The 23306-nt window shown below is 44.4% G+C and overlaps 1 protein-coding gene across 7 annotated transcripts in view; it reads left to right on the plus strand.

The window, feature by feature from the left end:
- The window catches only part of raph1b (Ras association (RalGDS/AF-6) and pleckstrin homology domains 1b), a 39655-nt gene that overhangs the window by 7878 nt on the left and 8471 nt on the right, over positions 1-23306 (plus strand). For 3 of the 7 annotated variants that reach the window (XM_076879822.1, XM_076879823.1, XM_076879825.1), the window contains exons 2-9: positions 4477-4545; positions 14920-15039; positions 15350-15455; positions 15538-15732; positions 16867-17291; positions 17787-17873; positions 18305-18379; positions 22065-22142. In XM_076879822.1, the coding sequence (XP_076735937.1) occupies positions 14920-15039; positions 15350-15455; positions 15538-15732; positions 16867-17291; positions 17787-17873; positions 18305-18379; positions 22065-22142 (1086 nt within the window). In that variant the 5' untranslated portion in view covers positions 4477-4545. Of the gene's footprint in view, positions 1-240; positions 308-4256; positions 4383-4476; positions 4546-14919; positions 15040-15349; positions 15456-15537; positions 15733-16866; positions 17292-17786; positions 17874-18304; positions 18380-22064; positions 22143-23306 lie in introns of those variants that run through there. The other 4 variants (XM_076879826.1, XM_076879824.1, XM_076879827.1 and 1 more) reach the window with 4 other exon arrangements.

A 23306-nucleotide genomic window follows, 5' to 3' on the forward strand; every position in this document is an offset into this window, starting at 1 on the left:
TTACCCCAGCTCATGTCTTTTTAGTAAGTAACTACTCTCTGCAAGTGGTACTTACAAAAGGACTGGAAAGCAGCCTGTCCTTGTCTCATTGCCACAGGGCTCACCACACATCCCCGTGACACTTACTTCACAATTATACAGGCTGCCAAAAAGACTTTGGGAAGTCAAAGAAACACCTGTGAGGAAGAGAGTTGAAGGAGAGAAGTAGCATATGGAGGATGAAGACAGATGAGAGGGGTTCATGAGAACCTATAAAATATCAGTGGAGCTGATGTCATATGAAATACGACAGCCTGGAAACACTGAGGTCAGTCTTCCTATCCTCGCGTCCTTTGCCAATGTCTGGAAGTCACTTTTTCACAACGCTTGGCTTCAGTTTCTGCATTACTGTACCGACTGATCTTGGCAGGCTGTTCCATTTTTTCCTCTTTTTTTTTTTTTTTTTTTTTTTTTTGTGCGTGTGTTAACATCAGGGTTCATGTAGGACACTGAAGGAATCTAGAGTTTCAGTTAGTAACTGCAGTGACCTACAGCTACAGCGCAGTGAGTGAAAACAGCCGTGCTCTGTGCGGTAAAAGTGGATTGACTCATTTTTCTGAGAGAATCCCCGGACGGTTAGTCAAACCTACAGGCTTAATCTCACAAAATAACGTGTGTGTGTGTGTGTGGGTGCTTGTGTGACTGCCTCTTGGCAAATCTCATTCACTAATACCCCGGCAGCTCAGCAAGGGAGCGCAAGCGCCTATTGACTGCATCTCTGGGTTAAGTTCGTGGCTGAGTAGCTTGCTAATCTCTCTCTGCTCCGTTGATCTTCACTCTCTAGAGAGTCCTGATTATTTTGACCCACGTGCCACACAGTCAACCATACTCGGTGTATGAGTCGAGAGCTGCCCCTGAGATTGTCACCGCAACATGCCTTTGGGGTGACAGGGAGGGTCACTGTCATGTTTGATTTGTCAGCTTCACCCCTCACTGCTTTTTGGTCATCCCCATCAAGAGATTATTCAGATGAAATGGTGTAAATAAGAAGTGAGATTTCAGGCTTTAAGCTGATCAGCTGTGATCAAGCTGTGCTAATGATGAAGTCTGAGAGCACACGGATTTGTTTGCACTTAAATGACAAGTGTGCAAAAACGTTTTGAAACAAAGAGACATTTTGATCCAGCTGTGCGCTAACACAAGAGGCATTTCATCATGTAATTCTGTATGTGTGTGAGTGTTACATTACATTTGCCAATAAACCCTGTCGGCAGCTAGCCAGCCGGTGGGACCTCCATCAGATCCCAGTGGCCATCGTGGGAACATTCCTGACGCAGCGTTATTCCATAATTCCCACCATGTGTGGTTTTTCCAGAGCCCAGTGCTCACTGCATGGGCCGTGGAGAATCCCACAGAGGAGAGGAGATCAGCTCCTTGTAATTGCAACCAGACTTGGCCGTGTGCGAGTGGGTATTGCTAAAGAAGCCTGTGAGTGATAGTAACCACTGGGAAAAGCTGCTAAGCAGGGCAGGTTGTGTTTCTAGCTTCAGTAGAGTCTTGGTGCCGTAATTTGAATAAGGATTTAGCTGTTTAAATAGAAAAAGTAAAATTAGGGACCCACATGGGTAGTATTTTAATATTAGAAAGCAGTCTTCCCAGCGCCCTGTACTGAGAGTAAAAGGGTGATATGAATAGAGTTTTGAAGGTAGTAAGAAGGTAATTTGAGGTTTTTGGGGTTTTTTTTCTTTCCCAGCCTCGGCTGACATAAAAGTTGTAATTTTAGTCCTGACCCACTGAGGAGGTCATGCTGGCCTCTGTGCAAGAAGGAAAGCAGCTACTTCTCAGAATTGCACTTGACTTGATCAATGCAATGCAGTTATACCATTACTAATGCCTTACCAGTGAGAATCGGCACTGGATCAAACCATGAAGGCAGCTAATTGATTGATCATCTGCCCTCACAAGAACGCTCGGGGTCCTTTGAGATCAGATGAAGGTGTGTATCTATTCTGCAACAGTTAAATTTTATACAGTAAATAAATTTTCCAGAAAATAGCTTGTCATCCAACCCACACGAATGAGTCTAATGCTTTAAAAAAAAAAACAAAAAAAAAAAACAAGTAATCTCTAGTTTGTATTGTGTCACCTTGACATTTTGTTTGTGAAGCTGAGGTTAGGTGAGTTGATAGGTCAGCGTGTGATTATATACCACTACAACCAGAGCAGATGGGGCCTGACTAGTGAGACACGCAGCAAATTCTGGATACCAATGCAATGTATTAATCTTATGTTAAAGTTAATGTTTTTACACTGGATAGCGTGCTGCTTTGAATGTAGTGGTGTTGTTTTGTCAACACCATTCGGCTGTTTAAATATGACACAAGTTTGCACGTAGTCCACCAAAACTTTGAACAGTCTGCTTCAGCTGTCTTTGTGTGTCAAAGTTTGCATGTCAGAGTCAGATTGTTGCTCATGCTGGAGTCACAGATTGTGGCTTTGATATAGTTACCATGAAGCGTAGTGCACATGTGTCATGCATTTATCCCTGCCCTCTAACTCATTCGCCCGCTTGCTCATTTCACCTACAACAATCTGAGTCTTTATTTCCTGCTGTGACATCATCACTCCATGCTCTCCGACTGCACTGCCCTTCTTCCCACTTCCTGGCCCGATAGGAAATGAGCCGCCCCAGAGGAGTGCTGCTAATCGGGGAAGTGTGGGTGGACAAGGACACACCTGTGTCCACTACACTGGACTCTGTGTTTCCCCTCAGTCTGGTGTTGAATGGGGCACCAAAGTAAAGCACATTAAAAAATAATGAAAGGAAAAAAAAATCTGCTGATGTTGTTGACAGCGAGGCACAGAGCACCTTTTTGGGACAGTTGTGGGGGTTTTTGTTTGGGTTTTTTTGTAGTGCCCAGTTAACAACTTGAGTTTCCAGTCAAAGGAAGACAGTGTTTGTTGGGGAGGTTTCTTTGTTTGCTTTTTTTAATACACTGGGTCCATAACGGCACACTTACCTGACCATTTTATACCTCTCATAGCAACATCTGTTTAAATGCGTGGTTCAACTCTACAACAACACTGTCTGTTCACATCAGAAAGACCCTCCTCTTCCTCCATACAGTGCATCTCCATCATAACTTGGTCATGTTTGTCTGTGCATGTGACGCAGGCCTGCCTTTGTTTTCAGCCGTGGAGCAGCTGCCCCACCAGCCGCCGTGCTGTTGTGACTGAAACAACTGTGTGTCCCCCCCCTGCAGCTGCACAGGCCCGTGTGTCACTGCCGCACCTGTTCAATGGCCCTGTGTTGACTGAGTGATATCACATGTCGACTGTGTGCAAATTACACAGAAATGGTGGGGGGAGGGTGATCTGTAATTTGTAATGTTTTTTATTGTTTGTTTGTCTTTTTAAGATGCAAGTGTCAGTAATGCCGTGCATGTGCACAACGCACCCATGAGATCTTTCATCCCCTTTAACACGCTTCCCTTGTTACATGAAGTCTGTTTGCTGTGAAAACACACACACAGTTACACAGGCCAGGTTTTTTCCTCTTTCTGTTTTTGCTCCCGGGAGGGGCCTCATGCTGTGGCTCAACAACAGTTGGTGCGTAGAAAAATGAAGGAACAGCTGAGACCAGCGGGAATAGCCATAACATCAGCTGCCGGCCTCTCTTTTTCTCTCTCACACACACACACACAGTAATGTACACCAATATACAGCATTTATATTTCCTGTCTTGCTCAGCATGTTCTAACCTTATACTACCATTATTTTTCATTGTCAGATTATGATTCAACATCTAGATTGATTTTTAGATCTTAAAAAAGGGGGAAAAATGGGCTGGTGTGACTCAACGGTGTTGCGAATGAAATGGTTAAAGCCTAGTCAGCGTTGTCGCCGGTGACTGGTGAGTCACAGTCGGTGCACACCTAAGAGTTTTGACAAGGTTTCTACTCTGACTCACGCTGTGAAATGATTAGCCTGTGGCGGTTAGACATGCTTATTAGGTTTTAGCTGCGCACGTGTGTTCATGCGTGTGCTGGCGGGAAATGCTTTGTAGTAAAATGAAGGCGGACTCCACAGCTCAAATGTCACATTGTTAATCTCGCCGTAATGATGGAGAGAGTTTATGATGGAGAGCGAACCGCACTTGATTGCTTTCAGAGCTTTATGATAAGTGTCTCTCTGGCCACGCGCGGCGTTTAAGTCTGTGCTTGGTTAAATCGCTCGCTCTCGAGCACCCTCCGGTTAATCCCCTGCATTCTTGTGACAGTGAAATCACCCTGCTCGTCTCCAGCTGCTGGCAGCCGTGCCTCTCGATCCTCCTGCAGCGCAGTGAGAGCAATAGGAGGCGATCCACAAGTTTGGGGTTTCACTGACTAATAGCTTTCGATGAGGTGACCAAAAGCGGGGATTGTATTTTGCCATTGCAACTCAAAATAGGCACTAAATCATATCTAATCGAATTTCTTCTTCTCTTTGTTTCCACAGCCCCAGAGTGAAGTGGCAGTGTCATCTGACCTTTAACCTCAATAGAAAGAAGGAAAAGCCACTTCAGAGGTAAGACTTCCTGTAAAGCAGAGTGACTACTTTTTGTGGGTTATAAACTCTTGAGTGTAGGAAAAAGGAAAAACTGTTATTGACGCTGCTGCCAGTAAGCTTTGCGAAACCTCTTTGCACACATCACACACGCAGATTGTTGTTTTTTGTGTTGGCGTAGCAAACTCAAAGAGAAGTTCTGTTTAAGGTGGTTTCAAATGCCTGTTTTATTGCAGTGCCCCTGACATGCATGTCTGGCGCACCATGTGCTCAAACCATCATATCGCCTGTCGTGTCACTGGTTTACAGTTTTTTCTAAGTTAACAGTGTGGGGCCATGTTTATTTCACAAAGCTGGAGCAAGTGGGGGTGCACAGAGGGAGGCTTTGCCCCTCCTCAAAGCCTTGATTCAGAGGACCTTGAAAATCAAAGCCAAATCAAAGAGAAGTAAAGCCTCGGAGGATCTTGTCAGGGGAGAGTCTTCCTCGCCGAAGGAGATAATTCCCGATTTAAGTGGAACCATGTGAGTCGAGCCGCGGCTGGGGTCTGTAGTAAGAGATGCTCCTCACAGTAAGCTTTTATTTCTCTCACTGTCGCAGATCTGTGTTGAATTTGCAATCTGTGGTCTCAAAAGTTTCCACTCTAATTTACACTGAGATTGTTGACTTTACTCTCCCACCCCCACAGATCAAGTACTGTACTTATTTTCTGAAAAGTTGCACATATGCAAACTAATCTATTTTTAGCTACTGTGTTAACCACACAGATGTTAGTAAATGCACAGATGACTACAGACATTCACACCTCTGATTTTTTTTCCATAACTGGAATAAAACAACAAGATCCAGGAAGTTTAAGAACAGCTTTGTAAGGGGAAAAAAAAAAAAAAAGAAAAGCCGCTCTGCAAATATTACGGCTTGCTGGCTGCTATTTTCCACACTGGTTTTTATTATTTTTGTTTATTGAAGTGATTCACAAAAACAAGCTAATTCAAATCTTCTGATCCCAGTCTGGTTGGGTTATTGTTGATTGCAGATGATTTCTGCTAGAGTGGGACACAGGACAGAAACAATCTCCTCTTTGTTGATGCTGTTATTTGTACAGTAATGCCCTTTATCCACTCATGGCACTGTCTATTACCTGAAGCCCTTCCAAATTTAGTACCTAATGTGTTTTCCATTTGTCCAAAGGATTGCATACAGTGTTCCTATTCATGTTTTTTTTTTTAAATCAGATGTGAAAAGAGAGGTCTGGTCAATGTATTTGAAAAATGAAAAAATGTCTAAACAAAAAAAGGGAGGAAAATATGAAGAGAGAAAGAGCCAGACACAAATGTATGTGAGAGCTGGATATTTAAGAGGGCCCCTTGCAGAGATGCAGCCTGGGGCCTAAAGAAGGAAGTGTCCTCGCCCTGGAATTAAACTGTTCCAGGAAGTAGGGATGCTTTTGTGTCTGTCAGGGAGTGGTGACACAGTGTGTGTCACTGTCTTGTGTTTAGAGTGGGGCTGCCTCTAAAGTTCACACTCAGCTGTCAGTTTCCTTCCAACATGTCCATCACGTGCTTTGGGGGCACGGTTAACGAGTGATTGTTCTGGGTCACAGTTGTCTTGGCAACGCCTTCGTGGAAGGCGGATGTTCTTAAAAAGAAACGTCCTTGAAACAGTCTCTCCGACTTGTCCCAAAGACATGCAGGCTGCAGCCACGGAGACCTCTCTGAAATGAAAAAAATTATTTAAACGTGTGCGCGTTAATGACACAGCAGGAATGCAGGAGCTGGCGTGCCAGGAAGAGGGGTCTGTGTCATGAGAGGCAAACGCACACCAGCTGCAGGGGTTATGGACAGAAGCAAAGACCAAGAAGCAAAGACCAAGGGAGACATGGGAAATGTAGTAACGGAGGAAGCCATTCCCAGCTGCCAGTGGGGTCGGGGGATGCATATGTAGTTTTTTCTCAGCCTTCGTGCAGGGTGCATCACACATGGCTGGTTTGTGTGTCTGTGTGTGTTTTAGCATGTGGTGTTCGTGCAATTTGTTGCACCCACTGTGGGCTTTTTTTTTATTATTCCCTAACAGGTGGCAGATGTAAACGTACTGTTCAGCTTGACCGAGTAACCAAATGATAATGAAGAAGGAAAAATGATTGGCACTATAATGATTTCATTTGTCTAAAGTGGATGATTTAATTATGGAAAAGTACTTAAATGAGGCTTTTGCATATATCCATTTTCATTTTGGAGCCTGGGGTTCTTTGGGGGTCATCTGCATCTATTTTCATCAAAAATGGTCTGTTGTAGACAGCAGGCAATATGTTTGGTTTTTTTTTTTTCCTTTACTTCACCACAATGCTAATTTCTGGCTTTGCATTTTTGTTTTTTCACTCTACTTGAATAGTAGAACTCTAGAAGAAGCATCAGAAACCAAGTGTTTAGAGCATTTTGAAGGCTGACATTTTGGCATTGGCGGATAATCGGCCCATAATTAATTACATAAGTAAGAATTATTGTTATATTCTGCTGGAAGGGCCTTAAAGAATACCTCTAGGATATAGTGTGGCATTAAAAACTCCTACTCTTGATGAGTTCATGATGCAAACACACCCCTTTTTTATTGAAATGACTTGCCCCAGGTTCATATTTGTGTCTGAGCAAGCACAAAATAAGACTGCATGCAATGCCAACCAGCGAGCATCAATTCAACCAAAAGAAAACAAGAGAAGGAAATCGGTAGAGTGTTTACGCCGTGGCTTTGCAGCTCTTTATATGCTACCAGATCAATGGGTCTCATCTATTTTTTTAAGCACTGGCTGTTTGTTTTTTGTTTTTTAATGTCTGGCTTATACTTCTCGACTCGTCAGCCTCTGCTGTCTGCTGCTGCAGTGCTGCATCATGTTTTACAAAGTTTGTGTGGGTGTGTATGAGCCCACTGCAGCAGACCACCTGAGCCCCTTCATCTATGTGTGTGTGTGTGTGTGTGTGTGTAGTTGGAAGTGTTTGACGTAACCTGATCTCTTGAGGGAATGGACAAGACTATGGATTTCACATTTGGGCCGATGCCCTGAAGGAAGCAGGGACGCTGACACATCGTTGCTGTGTTTCTGTGTAAGCGAGAGTGACACAGACAAATAAGAAGAGACTTGCCCATGTGCGTGCTCGCTGCTTCAAAGTGACGTCAGCTTTTTCACCAAGCGCATAAATGACTATATTATGAAGTGCTGATCGACTGTATGCTTTGTGGTCATGGCTACAAACAGATGTTCAAACACTGTACTAACAATGTAGGTTGTTACAGTGTATGTGAGGGCTGTCAGCACAGAGATGTGCGTGTGTGCTTGTGTGTTGCCATGGCAGTTTCTCTTTGAATAGATGCAGGGCAGCTGAAATTTGGCTCGCTCTGATGCTGGTGAGCTGTTGAGTCCTCGCACCTTACCGCCCACCAGTGTGACCGTGCATTTTCACACTCCCTCTCTTTTCTAGTCTCACTTTCTCCTGCTCTTCCTCTCTCCATCTGTCTGCTTCTGACATCCTCCCCATCTTTCTCCTCTCTCTGTCCCCCATCTCTTTCTCTGCCCCTCCTTCCTAACTGGCTGCGTAAGCCGGAGTGGTTGAGTGATCCTGAATGCACTCAAGCGTGTGTGTGTGTGTGTGTGTGTGTGTGTGTGTGTGTGTTTCTTCCCTGCTTACAAGCTGTTGCTCGTGCTTGACTAATAACATGGGAGCTGTTGTTTCGGCCAGCCCCCCCTCCACAATCTAATAGCTGGCTCCGTTCCTCCATTATTATTGTACCCATCCATCATTCCTTCTCTGCTCTCTCTCCAGCCTGTTAAATATCTCATATAACCCCCCCGCCCCCCACCCCCAACCAACCAACCAAGTAGTCCGTCCCCTTGATGTGCTTGCTTTCATGTGACACATGCCACTTCTTATTCGTGTTCTGTTTTTGACTTATGTTTACAGGACTGTCTCAACATTTGAGACAATGCTGAGATTTCGGTGCACATTTCCATCAACGCTATCTTGTGTTTAGTGCTGCCGTAGTTGTGTGTGAAAGAAGGCTGTAGCCCCACTAGTTTTAAAGCCTAAAATTTACCATTATGTACACAGGCCGTAGATTTAACATACAAGTGCAAGTTTACTTTTTTTTTACATTTATTTTAGGAATTTACAGCTTGAATACAGGCGTTTGGATGACTCAGGGCAAAATATGAAAAAAATACTTCATTAAAAACAACAATATAGAACGTAATGATGTGGTAGTCTAACTTACACATCTGGCAGTGCTGACGAATCAATCGACAGCAGGCGGTGGGAGTGTTAGTTTCATTTTCAGGTATTACTGGTGCTGCTGGTCATGACATCAGTATGTAAACACACCTTGTGTAGCATAAAACAGAAACTATCACAAGTGAGGCTTATTTCTATTTTGGCATGGCTCTTACTTTAATGTATCTTCCTTGTGTAGTGTACAGCTTTGAGTGTTCCCCATGCCACAAATAAGGAATGAGCTCCACCCATACTGTATGTCCCTCACCCCTTCTTAAATTAAACCTGTAATCATCTTGTCACAAGCTTTCTTCATTAACCTTTAGGGCTGCAGCCACGCTAAATTTTCCCATTCATCATGGGCAAACAAGCACAGTGTGTTATGTCATTTTCTGAGTCAGACATTACAGGCTACTACAGGTCAGCCAAGGCTGACAAACCAGCCACACCTAGTTGGACTTTTGGTCCAGCCACTCCCTTGTTCAAAGAGTTCTTTTACTGGCACTTAGAAGTTTCCTCTTTTCCTTCTTTTTACTTGCATAATGCCCACATGTTGACGCAGGGATGGCAGCTTCTGGCTTTCATTTCTCGTCTCCTGGTGTGACTTTGTATATGAAGGGAGGGGACCGGGGGTAAAAAGGCAAGGCAGGGACAGAAAGCAGGGATGGGAGTGGAAATGAGCAAATAATCACCATCTGCATGGCAAATGCAAGCCTGGAAATGACACGCACTCGCACATTTACAAAGAGATCGTATCTATTTTTTATATCTTAAAGGTAGTGAAACCAAGCATTTGTCTGCTCCAGGCTTTGTTCTTTGACAGAAGACCTTATTTCAACTGTCAAGCCACAAACAAGATTACAAGACGCGCTCGAAAGCGCCTATTGCCTTCAAACGGCTACAGGATGTCATTATGATATTTTGACACTTGGCTTTTCAGCGTGGTGTTTTTACTGTGATGACACAAACACATGCATGTGTGAAAGGTGAATCATAGTCTGACAGGTTAGAAGTGCAGCTTGCACCAGATGATGGTCTGACATGAGAAAAAGAAGAGATGTTTGCATGAAATTTATTTTAAAGGAGAGGGTGATTTTCAGAAACAATTGATTGAATTGATTTTCAATTAACATGTAGTTTCCCTTTGTAACTACCAAGAGTTTGCAAATGAGCTGTATTACATGGAACAGACGGGCCTTACAACTGCTGAATTTTTAACAAGGAAGGCGATCACCAGGAAACCTGCATGAGGCTGTTTTTGTGTTTATAGATTTGCATGTTTTTATACACTACAGTGCTAGAATATACAGCACTTATTTTATAAATACATTGCTAAAAAAAGAAACTTTTTTTTTTAATCAGAGTGCAACATCAAGTCAGTTAAACTTGTGGGATATTGATCTGGTAAGTAGCAGAGGGGGTTTGCTCATCAGTTTCAGCTGCTTTGGTGTTAATGAGACTAACAGCAGGTGCACTAGAAGGACAACAATGGCCCGACCACTAAAACAGGAATGGTTTTTACAGTTAGAGGTCACTGACTTTTTTCCCTCTCCATCTTTTCTGACTATTTTTTCACTAGCTTTGCGTTTAGCTACGGTCATTGTCACTACTGGTAGCACGAGGCGATACCTGGACCCTACAGAGGCTGCACAGGTAGTCCAGCTCCTCCAGGATGGTGCATCAATTTGTGCCATTGCCTGAAGGCTTGCAGTTTCTCCCAGCACAGGAGACAGATTTCAGGAGACAGGCATTTACTTTAGGAGAGCCTGACAGGGCCGTAGAAGACCCTTAACCGATCACCAGGACTGCTGTCTGCTCCTTAGTGAGCAGACATGCAAGAGCTACAAAATGACCTCCAGCAAGATGCTGGTGTGACTGTCTCTGACCAAACAATCAGTAGCAGTGCAGCCTGAGGGCTTGACTTCCTCTTATGGGCCCCTATGCTCACTGCCTGGCACCATGGGGTTTGATTTTTAGGATGTCTTTGAATTCAGCCCTCTGTAGGTTGATAAGTTTAATTTCCATTAACTGATGTGGTATCCTTTCGTTTCTAAGAGATTGCCCAATCCATATCGATATAAATAAGGTGGATTTAAAAGTGGCCTATCAGATATGCATAATCACATGGTTTTGTTTGTCTGTTTTTCCCTCTAGATTCCTTCACTTTTTTTTCCACACACTACATTCCCCAGAGGTTATCAGCAGCATTTACAGCATGGGACATGCATTAATATGTGTGTGTTTGGAGCTGTTCCTGTCTATGGGTGTTGTAGATGCTTTGTCTGCTTCCTCTGTTTCAGCTTTGTTTGCATCTGCCCCCAGAGACCTTTATCGGCATGAGCATTTTGTGTCCCATTAAACTCTCAAGAATTCCCACTCTCCATTTAGAGCCAAGCACCACGACAGTGTGGGCATCGCAGAAATTCAGAGTTTGTTATTGTCACGCTGTTTCTGGTTTTATTGCCTCATGTTTCTCATTTTGCCGTATTTTGAAATGGTGATATAAGTTGTTGAGAATATTTTTAGATGAGAGGTGTCAGACACTGGCGTTAAGCTATTTTTGCAAAGATCGTTTGAGAGAAGCGAAAAATAGCGGTGAGGAATAGGTGGCTTTGGAGATGACCCCTACACTCCTCACTGCAACATTTCAGCACACATACAGTTGAGGCTTGGTGGAGTTTTTTGTCCAAAAATAGCATATTTAGAAGTACTTGGGGAAACATTCAGTCAGTGGAGTATCTGGTCACAACAGTGTTTACACAGCTCGAGTCATTTTCCACCACCCAGCCCTCTTGACTTCCTGTGCGATGGAAATATGAGAGGCTTTATTTGTAACTCAAATGTTAAGAGTAGTTGATCATTTGTATGTCGACTGCAGGCAGAACAGGTGCTGCTGAAGCTGTCGGTGCATTACAGTCGGCACTTGTTTTCCCCTTCTCTCGTACTTTGAGATCATATGAATTCATAACTTTCACAAAATAACTCTTGATCTTAATATACCGTAGTACATTTTCATCTGAATATTAAGAGAATAAAGACCCAAGACTGCAGCTATTCCTGCATATTTGTGCTTCCCTACAGGGTTTAATATTGTTAATTAAACAACAGTTTAACATCGAGTTTTCATATTGCTCCCTTTCTAATCCTCTCGATACGCTCTGATCTGGATGACTTGGACTAAAGATAGACACGTCTTCCTCCTCCTCCCACATACTCAACCTCCTCAGCGCTGGGTGCTTACTGCGTTTTCTTTAACAGTTTGAGATTTTTGTTCTTAGAAAACACGCTGCATAAATAGATGAGCAGCCACTGCGAGTTTACATGAAAACCAAAAAAAAAGAGAGACTCCAGAAGGAGACTCCACGGGAAAAGGCCTTTGACCTTTATTCTTTCACCCCAGATCTCTGAGCTGCCCAGTAGTCACAGGAGACAGATGAATGGCGGTCATGCTCAGACAAGACAGACGGGACCGTGCAGCATCAGCAGGGAAAAGGCCACGGCCGGTGTTTAGTTTGCGATGATGCCTGTAGGAGTGCATTTGCAGACTACATACACACGCATATATACACAAACACAACCTCCTATCCCCGTGTCTCTCTCAGGTCATGCTCCATAAGCTTAAAAGCAGGGCCTCAGGTGGTAATTCACTTAAACCTGCAGCAGCATCTTCTGTTAAGGCCGTGATTCCATTAGAATGACAGCAGCTATTTCCAAAGTGCTCTTTGTTTTTGGCTCTGCATCGTTTTTGCTCTATTTTTACTCTTTCTGCATCTGGACTGAATACACACCTACAGCATATCTATATATATTTGTACTTGTTTTTTGTCCTGACCACAAGTCTGTGTGAGTATGTGTGTGGAAGAGACTCTTATAAAGGACTCCAGGCTGTTTACACACAGCTGTTAAGTGTCCTGCAGTGCGACTCATTTCCTGTATGTGTATTTACACATGGAATAACCTTGGGGAATAATGGCAGTGCAGGCTCATTTGATTTTTAGTCATTTCCTCTTGCGCTCGTCTTGATGCCATAGCTTGAGATACTCACCTGATTTTACAAAATCATGGCTGTGACTGAAGGGTCCCCATATGGAGCCACATTTCATGGTAGCCAAGGAGACAAACGATTCAAATTGTGTTACGATGTAACATGTGTGGGCATAAGGGTGGTGAGGTCTGGATCTCACTTTCAACACCTCAAGTTTCTTCCCCCCCATTCCTACAAATGTACAAGTGCCACCCCCACCACTACCGCCACTATAAGTGGTATGGATAAGCTGGAGGACAGCTGGAGCTTCCTGCAAGGAAAAAGGCCATGTGGGAAATTAGGAATTTTGCACATCCTGGCTATTTCCTGTTGTGACTGCCACACACGTTCATGAGTGCATGGATGTAATTTTAAGCGCACATATATACACACTGGGTTGTTTTTGTTTACATACTCATTGACTCCATTCTTTCCTCCACAAGATGACAAGTTCATGTTTCTCATGTGTTTTTAATGAGAGTGCCGGAAGAAGGAAGCTATCCATCATCTAAAGTATAATAAACACTCTGCAGTGACAGCTTTGGTCCGTAATACAAGCTTGTAGCACCAGCTTCAGGGTACGTCTTCTACATGCACCACATACAGTGATTTCTAGTAGTAAGCATGCTGGAATTTGTCTGAAATAAGCACCCCTCAGCTGCTTAGCTTTTCATCTTTTATCTGGTTTGCTACGACCTTCATCACATTCTAACAACAAAGCATAGCTTTCAGATCACCAAGTGTTCATTTTAGCCATAAAGGCAACGGCACACAAATACTCGCACATACAAGCAGACGTTTTGCTAGATCAAAAGAACAGGGGTCGTCAGCGGGGTTAATCCCAGTTTGGTACAGTCCCCTCTAGTGACTGACACCACATAGCTGGGATAACATGGAATGACACCCTCTGAAAACATCAGTGGGATTACTCTGGAATATTCCATCTGACTCGCCTGTTTTGGGGACTCCGGACTATGCCAAGACAGGAGTGCACACCAAGGGAAAAACAGGTTGAGCGTTCTGCTTTAGTCTGTTTAATATCCAGTGTTGAATATACAGTGGTGTAATATTTTTCTTTGTGTGTGCCAAGCTGAAAGTGTGCAGTAAGAAAATGTGTTTCTGCACTCGGCACTTCCTCTGGCATCTGACAGGGTATCAGAGCCATGACCTCCTCCTCCTCCTGTGCTCAACCGTACTTTGCTTCCACTTGACAGGTCTGTCACCAGATTGGTGAACGATCTTCCTCGGTGCACATCGGCATTTGGGTGAACATATTTTTTTCACATGGACCGGAGACCATCGCATTAGGAAATGAGGATGAATGTAGGCACACATCAAGGCTGCAGATTGTTTTGCGTTGTCAGTTGGAGCCATTTTCTGTTATGTTTGCCTCCTTCATATCATTCATTCAGTGTTTTGTCTACTGTGGCGTCCTTGTGTGTATGAAAAAGGATTGGGTTAGACATTTTAGCTTTGACTCTAGAGCGTCAGATTTCCTCCTGATTTTATTCTGATTCTGTTTAATTGTTAGATATATGAGACTTAAGTCGGCCAGGCAAACAGATGCATGCTGGTGTTGCGCCACTTTCCATTTAACCCACTAGAGGGAGCTCTGCCATCACCTTTGACTAAAAACAGCTGGGCATTCTCAGCGAGCCAGCTATGCTTTCCATCCTATTATCCACCGGCCTTTAACAGCACATGCTATTGCTCCGTGTGGTCTGATTAATATCTTAATTTAACAGTGATCTGTGGGCCTCCAAAGAAAAGAGTGGGGGGTTTTTTTCTGCAGACATGAGGAAGATGCTCTGCTCCTCCCTCTGTGTTGGCTCTTGAGCTGGTAGTAGAGGTCCTGGGCGTGTCAGTGGTGCACAGCACACAAGACACCACAGGGTGATCGCACAGCACAGGGTGCCCGCTAGGGGTCTGCGAACGGTTGTCATGGTAACAGGCAGTGAGGTTGGCATGAGATTAAGTTGTTTTTGCGTTTTGTTTTGTTTTTTTCCCCCTCTTTCCTCATTTAGATCATTCCTGCTATGTGGGTGTGACTTGTAATCATGTGAAATTTTCTGCTTCTTTTGCGTGTGTGTGTGTGTGTGTGTGTGTGTGTGTAGATGGACCAGGTATCTGATGATGAGTTGGACCATGGAGCAGAGGAAGACAGTGACAAGGAGGACCAGGACCTGGACAAGATGTTTGGAGCCTGGCTGGGAGAGCTGGACAAGCTCACACAGGTTAAAATACAAATACTCTCACACACACTAAGGGGGTGGTTTGTTACACAGACGTAGACAGAGCACCACGAGAAAGGATGGGGCTGTATCCATAGCAACCTTAACACTGCTAATCCTGTCTCCCTTTACTGTATCCTAGCAACTCCACTCCCACCACCACCACATAGTATTTGTGCAGGTCTGTGGGTAACTGAGGAGTCTGGCAGGCAGACGAGGTTGTTACGATGCGCTTTGACTGTAGTGTCAGAGTGTGAATGTGTGTTTTGCAAATGTGCATCTTATGAGTTTCGTGTGTGTGCGCACATTGCAGAGTCTGGATGATGGCAGGCCGCAGAAAGCACTGCAGAAACCTCCTCTCAGGCAGGAGACGAACATGGCCAACTTTTCCTACCGCTTCTCAATGTATAACATAAATGGTAAGATCTCACTTCAGTATAACAACAGAACAGAGATGCACTTATTAGTATAACCCAATAACTCTTGCTTTGCTCCTTGCAGAGGCGTTGAACCAAGGTGACACAGTGGACCTGGATGCCCTGATGGCTGACCTGTGCTCCATCGAGCAGGAGTTGAATACCATTTCCAAACCAAACTCAACTTCTCGCAGCCAGAGCAAAGGCCAGCAGAGGGCAGCTGGAGGGCGCAGTGCTAGCACTAAGCACACAGGCACCAGTGGAGGAGGAAGCAGCGGAGGTAGTCCTGCTGAATTATGGGCTTTTAAAACAAAAAGTGCAGTTCCTAAACAATTTGATACTCAATGTGAAGAAGTGAGACTGTTATCATTTGGTATCCTTTCAGATAGTAGTCAATTGTAAGGCATGATGTCTGAGATTGTTGTGCAGCAGTGGCTTCCAGCTTGCAGCCCATTCAGATGAGCTCAAGAGCCCTTCCATCACTTCCACCTCATCTTCATTTAACCTAATTTTAAACTTGATCGGGAATGTTTCATCTGTTATTGAACCATCACATTCAGCTTACCTGCTAGCCATATTTTACACCATGGGTGGCCCACATAGAATATAAGAATAACCCTTTATTGTCATTGTCCATGTACAATCATATTATGGGTTCTCCACACCAACTGTGCAGGAATAAAATATAAATAGTAAGACAGCAGGAATAAATAGCAATCAGGAGGAATATATACAATGCAGCCCACTTTGATCTTAGGTGCGCTGGACCTGTGGAACTCCCCTTTCTTTAACTACACATTTAAAATCCCTGAAATATCTTAATGTAAGAAAAAGTAGGGCAGTATGAGCTGTAAAACTAAAGTCTGAAATCTTCAAAAGCCATCGAGCTGGCCAGATTGGAGTCTTTGGGGGGGGAATTCTGTTCCCCTGGCCTTATATTGACACCCCTGCTCTACACTGCTGGTTTCCACCTTTTTATTCATGCTCTTAGCTAGCTTGTAGTTTTTGCTGTTTATTCAGCAGCTGTATTTGTATTCCATATACATACTGCATTTAGCAAACAAGTTCAATTACTTATCCACATTTTAGGCTACCTATATCAACCATTTTTTCATGTTTAGGATTTTGAAATTGATACCATTGGTAATCTTTCCATGTCCCCCCTAGCTGCAACACAAATATACCCCCTGTGGTTAGGAAACACTGCTGTGCATCAAAAAGAAGGAAGTCTTTGTGGGATGAAACAAAAGTGTAAAACTGGGGTTGAGAGAAATAAACACCTGCAAAGTTATAACAGAGAGAGAAAAGGTGAAGCTTTGTAGAAAACAGTCAGTTTTGTTGAGATCTTTCTTGTGTCAATATTTAATTCAATCAAATATTAATTTCACTGTCAAATTGAAACCCGCCCCAACAGGAAGTGCAAGCAGCAGTACTCGAGCATCACCGGCCAACACGGTACGAGGTGGCAGCGCCACTGCTCGCCCCGCGGCCTCTAACATCTCCCTAGATGACATCACCTCTCAGCTAGAGAAGGCCTCCCTGAGCATGGATGAAGCGGCACGTCAGACGTCCTCCTCTTCCTCCTCCTCGTCCTCATTTTCCTCCAGCACCATCCGGCGGCCCTCGTCCGGATCGTCCGGCGGCGGAGGGCAGCATCGGAGGACTGGTTCGGTCGGTGCTGTCACCGAGCAGGACGCACCATCCCAGCGGTCTAGTGTGAACTCAGCATGTGCCTCAGCTTCGAGCATGGACTCCCTGGATACGGATAAAGTGACAGGAGGAGAGGTGGAGAGCCAGGGCAGCCCAATCTCACAAGGACAAAACCAAACCAATACAGAGGTACGAGCCACACTGAAACACACACATAGACGTATCAGACGGTTTAAATGAGTCTTTCCAGATGTGACGGTAAGTGTAATGTACACAAGGACTGCGGTCAGTTCAGTTTGTAAGTCAGGAGAAGTGAGAAAGTACTAAGCATAGACCTTAATGAAGCCAAGCATGTTTATACACACATACTGATTGGAAGGAACTGCATGCCTGAAGTCTATCCAAAGTAAATGCACAATGCAGCCTCTGTATTGTGCATTCGATGCTGTCGGTGAATGCATTGCAATCTCAAGTGTGACTCGGATTACAATGTCAACACCTACCTATTGTTCACTAACAAAAGCAATGCCGTGGTCGGACGGCCATGACAGTCTCTCGCATGTCCCCCCTGTTTTCGCCTGCATGTGTTTACACTGTCTGTGTTTGCATCCTTTCTTATATCCACGGCCTCTGTCCTCACACACGCACACACCCCACCTGCCTGCACCCACCCGACTTTTCCAGCATGTCACGCTGCGACGAGCCAACAGTAAGCCGGCCAGACGGCAGCTTGACTTCACCTCGCGAGAGGGCGAAGTGGATCGGGCCACCGTAAGTGTGTGTGTTTGTGAATGATTGAGCAATTTCTCCAGTTGGTGTGCACAGTTAATTGTTTCAAGGTTAATGGACGTTAGGTGCAACAGAATTTTTACAATTGAGCTGTTGTGTGTGTGTTTGATGTGTGTGTGTGTGTGTGTGTGGTGTGATAGCGTAGCTGTGGAGTCTAGGTTTCAGAGAATATACCGTGTATTCACGCTTTTCTCTCTCATAATCATTGCCTCTTTTCCAACAGCTGTATCTAATGACAACCATCGCTGCTGCGCATTAATGAAACCTTCTCTCGCTTCCACGCTTCTCTGTACAAAAACAGATCAAAACACTTGTGATTAATAAGCCTCACAGAATCACCTGGCACTGACTTCTCTATATTTTGTCTCTTCTTCTGCTCTTATCCTCCTCCCCCATCTTCTCCTCCACCCAAGCACTCCTATCTGGACCAAGAAACCTCGCTCATTCTGAAAAGCATAGCTGGAAAGCCTTCTCACCTCCTGACCAAGGTGACTTCCTCATACACTTTTTGCTTTCATTCCTCTCCTGTGCATTCGTGTTTGTGTCTGTGTGCATTGCTCCTGTCTTCTGCTCTGCTCGTCTTTTTGGTAAAGTCCATGCTGAGAGTGATTATAGAACAGAGGATTTTTTTCAAACATGCTTCCACATGTGGTGTTTTGTCTGTGGGCCTTCATTTTGTTCGATCCTTCTTTCTAACTTCATGTTGCTGGCTTTTGATTTGCACTCAGTCTTTGAGCAATAAAAGCTTACAAGGGGAAAATTTAATGTATTAGCATTTATTACACAGTATTAAATCATTACTTTTAATATTTTGAGTTGTTTAGAAGTCTGAAACAGAAACCAGGGCTTGCAGGGCTTTAAATGACATGATTTGTTGCCTTTGTCTTATTTTGAAAGGTTCATCTGTGCTTTAGAAAAACTGGTTACACAAGAGGCAAAACAAATGTGAACAAAGTCTACTTGATAGATTTCTCTGTGGGTTTTGGTCACATGTCACAGTCTTCAGCAGATGGAGCTTGCTCACAATGAGTTTCTCGCATTATAGAGACTAAACCATTACTTGATTCACCCATAGTTGAGATAATAACCCTACGTGCTAGCCAAAAGTGGAATTTGTGTTTAACTGAAAAAACAAATCTAAGTTGGACTCCAGCTTAGTTTTGTTATTCAAATGTCTCTATAATCCAAGTCGTGTCTGATGCTCCCATCACCTCTTTTAACCTCTGAGTAGATGCTTTGGCCGCTGCCTTTGGCTTCTTTGCAAAGTTTATGCTGAGCATATGTGTGTATATTTGTAGTTTGGAGCTCATTGCTTGTGAGTTATCCCACCTTTAATACACAATGCATAGCAAGAAAGTACAAATCAGCTGATTCCAAGTTGGTTGGATATTAAATCCTTAAATTCTATAATGCTGATTAACTAGAAGAGAATGTTACAGTGTGTGTCTTTAGAAACTGAAAGTTTACAGTGCATTTTTCCACACAGAGATCTCCATTAGTGGCTGTTGGCAGTAAAATAGCCCTTTCAGTGATGTCCTTTATTATTTGAATATAATGGGTGCCGGCAGCGACACTGTCAGCTCATCTGCCCTCAAGTTTTAGAGCTGGATATAAGATTTGCAGTCACCTTATCTAAGAAGCTGGGAAAGAAAAGCGACTGGACTTCTTTAAGTTTCTTGATGATCATGTTCATCGTCACATGAGCTAAGGTGTGAAAAAGGGTTATTATCAGCAGAGGTTTTGGGTGGACCTTGCCTCACCCTATCATGTGACCTGTTGCGATCGACTGACGCAAGATATGAGTGGGCGTTAAGCCGTCCTTAATTTTAGGTGTTAGACAGTTGGTGCTGTAAGCCATCCCCTCTGTTCGAGGATTGTCGTTCACATTGGACATAGATGGCTTCTTTCGCTCCTCTTCCATCTGTCTTCTCTGTCCAAAATGTGGATATTGGGATCCTTGAAAGAGTGACCTTTGTCCTTTAGATGCAGACGTACAGCTGAGTCTTGTCCTCTCGAGGTGGCTCTTCTATGTTGTGCCATAGACAAGGACATGTCCCCCTAGTGACATCCACCAAGCTCCTTAGAATACCACGATAACTGAGATGCTACACGGACATAGTCACCAAATCTTTTGGATTGAGTCAGTGGTTCAAAACATTGGTGCCTGTTGCTGTAAACAGAGCACTCAGCTGTATATTATGATGTTGTTTTTTTAAGGGGAGAGGAGTGATAGCCTGCATCTTTACAGGCTGTGAGGGGGTTTATGTGTTAGTGTTACACTTTCCACCAGAGAACAGAAGAAGGCGAGCCGCGATCGCCTGGACTCACAAGTTTTCTCCCTCTCCTCGCTCGTGAATCAGAATATTGAATGAGCGCGGGATGCTTGGGAACAAGCGAGGCGGGAGAGAGTGGAAAAACATCAAAGGAAGTGGCTGCCAAGATTTTTTTCTTTTTTCTTTCTTTCTTTTTTTTTTTTTACAGACTAGGCAGAAGAGCTTTTTCTTTTTTTTAAATTGGCTCTGGTGTGGCTCACTGTGAAAGTGGAAGGGTAAACGCCTGTCGAATCGGAGTCGGTCTAATGTCTAATAAAAAGCAGGGAGTATGTGTCGTGTAGAGAGGGAATAATAGATGAGAGAGCGAGGGGGGCGGGTTGTCCACGCTGACATTTCTGGGGCTGAACCCACAGTGGGACTCAAATTGACTCCCGACTGTAATCTGTACAACTCGCGTGACCTCTTGGTCACTGTTGCTCTTACTCAGTCTTATACACACACACACACATTGGGGTGGGTAAAAGCCTGCCACTATGTGTTGGCCAAACACACTCTTGGTTTTAAAGCTTTAATGTGTGTGTGCCCTAGAGTCGGTCATGTGGAAAAGGCAGTCTGGGTCAAGGAGTGGGCAGGGGCTTCTTGAGATAAGAGGCTTGGGGAGCACTTGTTAATACCCCTCACCCTCTCTCTTTGAACACACATGCTCGTGTGTACACATGACTTCAAATATTCAGCACCTCAGCTTCTCATTCACCCACTCTCTCCGTCCTTGTCTCTGTGAGTTAGCTTCAGGGCCATAGTCGGTCATGGTCTTCCCCCGCCTCGTCCCGATTGGCTAAAGGGTTCAGGGTCCTTTAAACGGAGTTTGCTGGTTGGGCGGCCCTTCCTCCTGGTACCTTTTTTTTGTGGGGATTATGCTCCCCTCGATTGGGTACGCTCCCAAACCCCTGCATCTGCTGTAAAGAGAGGAAACGAGTGATGGAGAGGGGAGGAAGCGGGAAGGGGGAGGGGCATTTTCCTCCCTACTGTCTCACTTGGCGTTTTAGTCAAATTGTGCTCGTCTTGGCCACACATGTCTGCGTGTGAGTGAACCCATGCCATCACTAAAGTCCTCGCTCAGCACCGTCTCAGCTAGCTCGACCGCTGTCATCTCTGGGTGACGGCAGATGTGGATGCAAGGCGGACTTTGATCGACTGGGAATCACGCTGGAATAACTTTTTGTTTTTTTAATCTTGGTGTGAAAGGTGGCAAACAGATTTTTGTTCATTTGAATAGAAGAAACCGCTTTTGTCATATTTTTAAATCAAGTTACGGACACATCTGGATATTTCCCATTTTGAGCATTTTTTGGGGGGGGTTCGCATCTTTAAGTTGGCTGCATGGATGCTCTTTGAGCTGATTCTGCATTCATCTGCAGCCTCTCACCCTTGAGGGATCTTCTACTATTGTCTCCCCTTCTGCTGTATAGCATGATCAAAAGAAACCGCCGCAGCTCCACATGAATCCGGCATGAAACCATATACAGCAAGCGGAGCACCATTTTTGAGGAGCCAATGCCGCCACGGCGTCTTTTATCATAATTCCGTCTATTTGTCTAATTGAACACTCACGCTAAAGTAATAAAACACACGTGGAAGCTTACACAACCTGTAGGAATGGAGGTGATGGCATCTTGTTGGAGGGGGCAGGTAAGCAGCCTGGAGCATGGGGGAAATTTAGATTTCTCCCCGTGACACAAGGCGCCATCATTCCAGATGCTTTTTTTCATGAAGTTGTGCATAGCTGCATGTGTTATTCCTGCCAAAGGAGTGACGGATGTATGACGAGGATGAGGCTATAAAATCAAAAGGCATTTTTAATGTGCGTGCTGTATTAACACACTCCTGTGCGTTCATCTAGGAGGAGCAAGCTGCCAAACTGAAGGCGGAGAAGATCAGAGTCGCCCTGGAGAAAATCAAGGAGGCACAAGTCAAAAAGGTAGAACCACCTCTTAACTCGCTGACTCTTAGAAAGTGCAGGGATATGAAGCCCTTCTGACTTTGAATAATTGCCGTCTTGTCATATTTCGTGCACGCCGCATTTCTTTGTGAACTTCATTCACAGCGAGGCAGTGAAGCATGCAGAAAATAGGTCATTGCAGTGTTTGATTATGTGTGTGCGTCTGCTGGAGGAGGGAGCAAGGAAGCGGAGACGGGCTTCAGAAATATAACGCAGATCCACATAAGACATGTTATTTATCCCGCGTATCAGCTGAACAACAGGAGCGCCTTGCCACACTGACAGTTTGCTTCCACTGCGAGGTCGATACGGGACTCCTCACACAGGCAGGCCTTTTGTTTTTCCCCCCCAGGCCGGTGAATGAACAGTCTCTTTGAATGAGACCAATGCCATTTAACAGAATGGTGTCCTTTTTTGCATGCAATGAATGGTTGAAGCCCAATAGTTTTACAGCCAACAGAGCTAGAGTATGGCTAGATAAAGGGTACTGGTACAGACAGGACACGCGAAGGAAAAAAAACCTCAGCTAACACAGGAGAGCTTTGACGTGCTAAATTATTCGTGCCCTGTTGTCGGCGTTTTACACGACCAGCAATGATTTGAATTTCACCGAAGCAGTTTGACTTCATCTGGATAAGAAATGGATCTTAAAGGATTTAGATGTTAGATTTAATTTAACTTTTTTCCCTCTGAGTGGTTGGGGGGGGGTCTCCTGTGAGAAATGTAGGTCAGACTCCCCCCATGTCTGAGACTCATCGCTGTCCCTGCGTTCTCATTGGTCTGCGCTTCACTTCAATCATCCGTACTGGCACGCGATTGGACGTCGGGGTCGCGGTGGGAGGTGACATGCAGGAGGGTCAAGGAATCCGGGGCTTTATTTGGTTTCACACATCGAGGCTGCGATTGTGTGATCCAGGATTTGGCACGTGTGCGAGTGTGTCGCGTTCAGATTAGTTTAAGCTTTCGTGTTCTGGTTGCTTAAAGATGCCCAAACTACAGCCATATTCGTAGTCATGTTTAGTGGCCATATGTGGGACATGGTCATGATCTTCATGAACACATGATAAGATGTCATTCTTTCACTAAACTGAAGCTACAAATTGGAAAATGTTCAGCTTTTTACACAAAAAAAATATTTTCAAA

This window comes from Maylandia zebra, linkage group LG23, assembly GCF_041146795.1.
Source record: "Maylandia zebra isolate NMK-2024a linkage group LG23, Mzebra_GT3a, whole genome shotgun sequence".
NCBI classification, from domain to species: domain Eukaryota; kingdom Metazoa; phylum Chordata; class Actinopteri; order Cichliformes; family Cichlidae; genus Maylandia; species Maylandia zebra.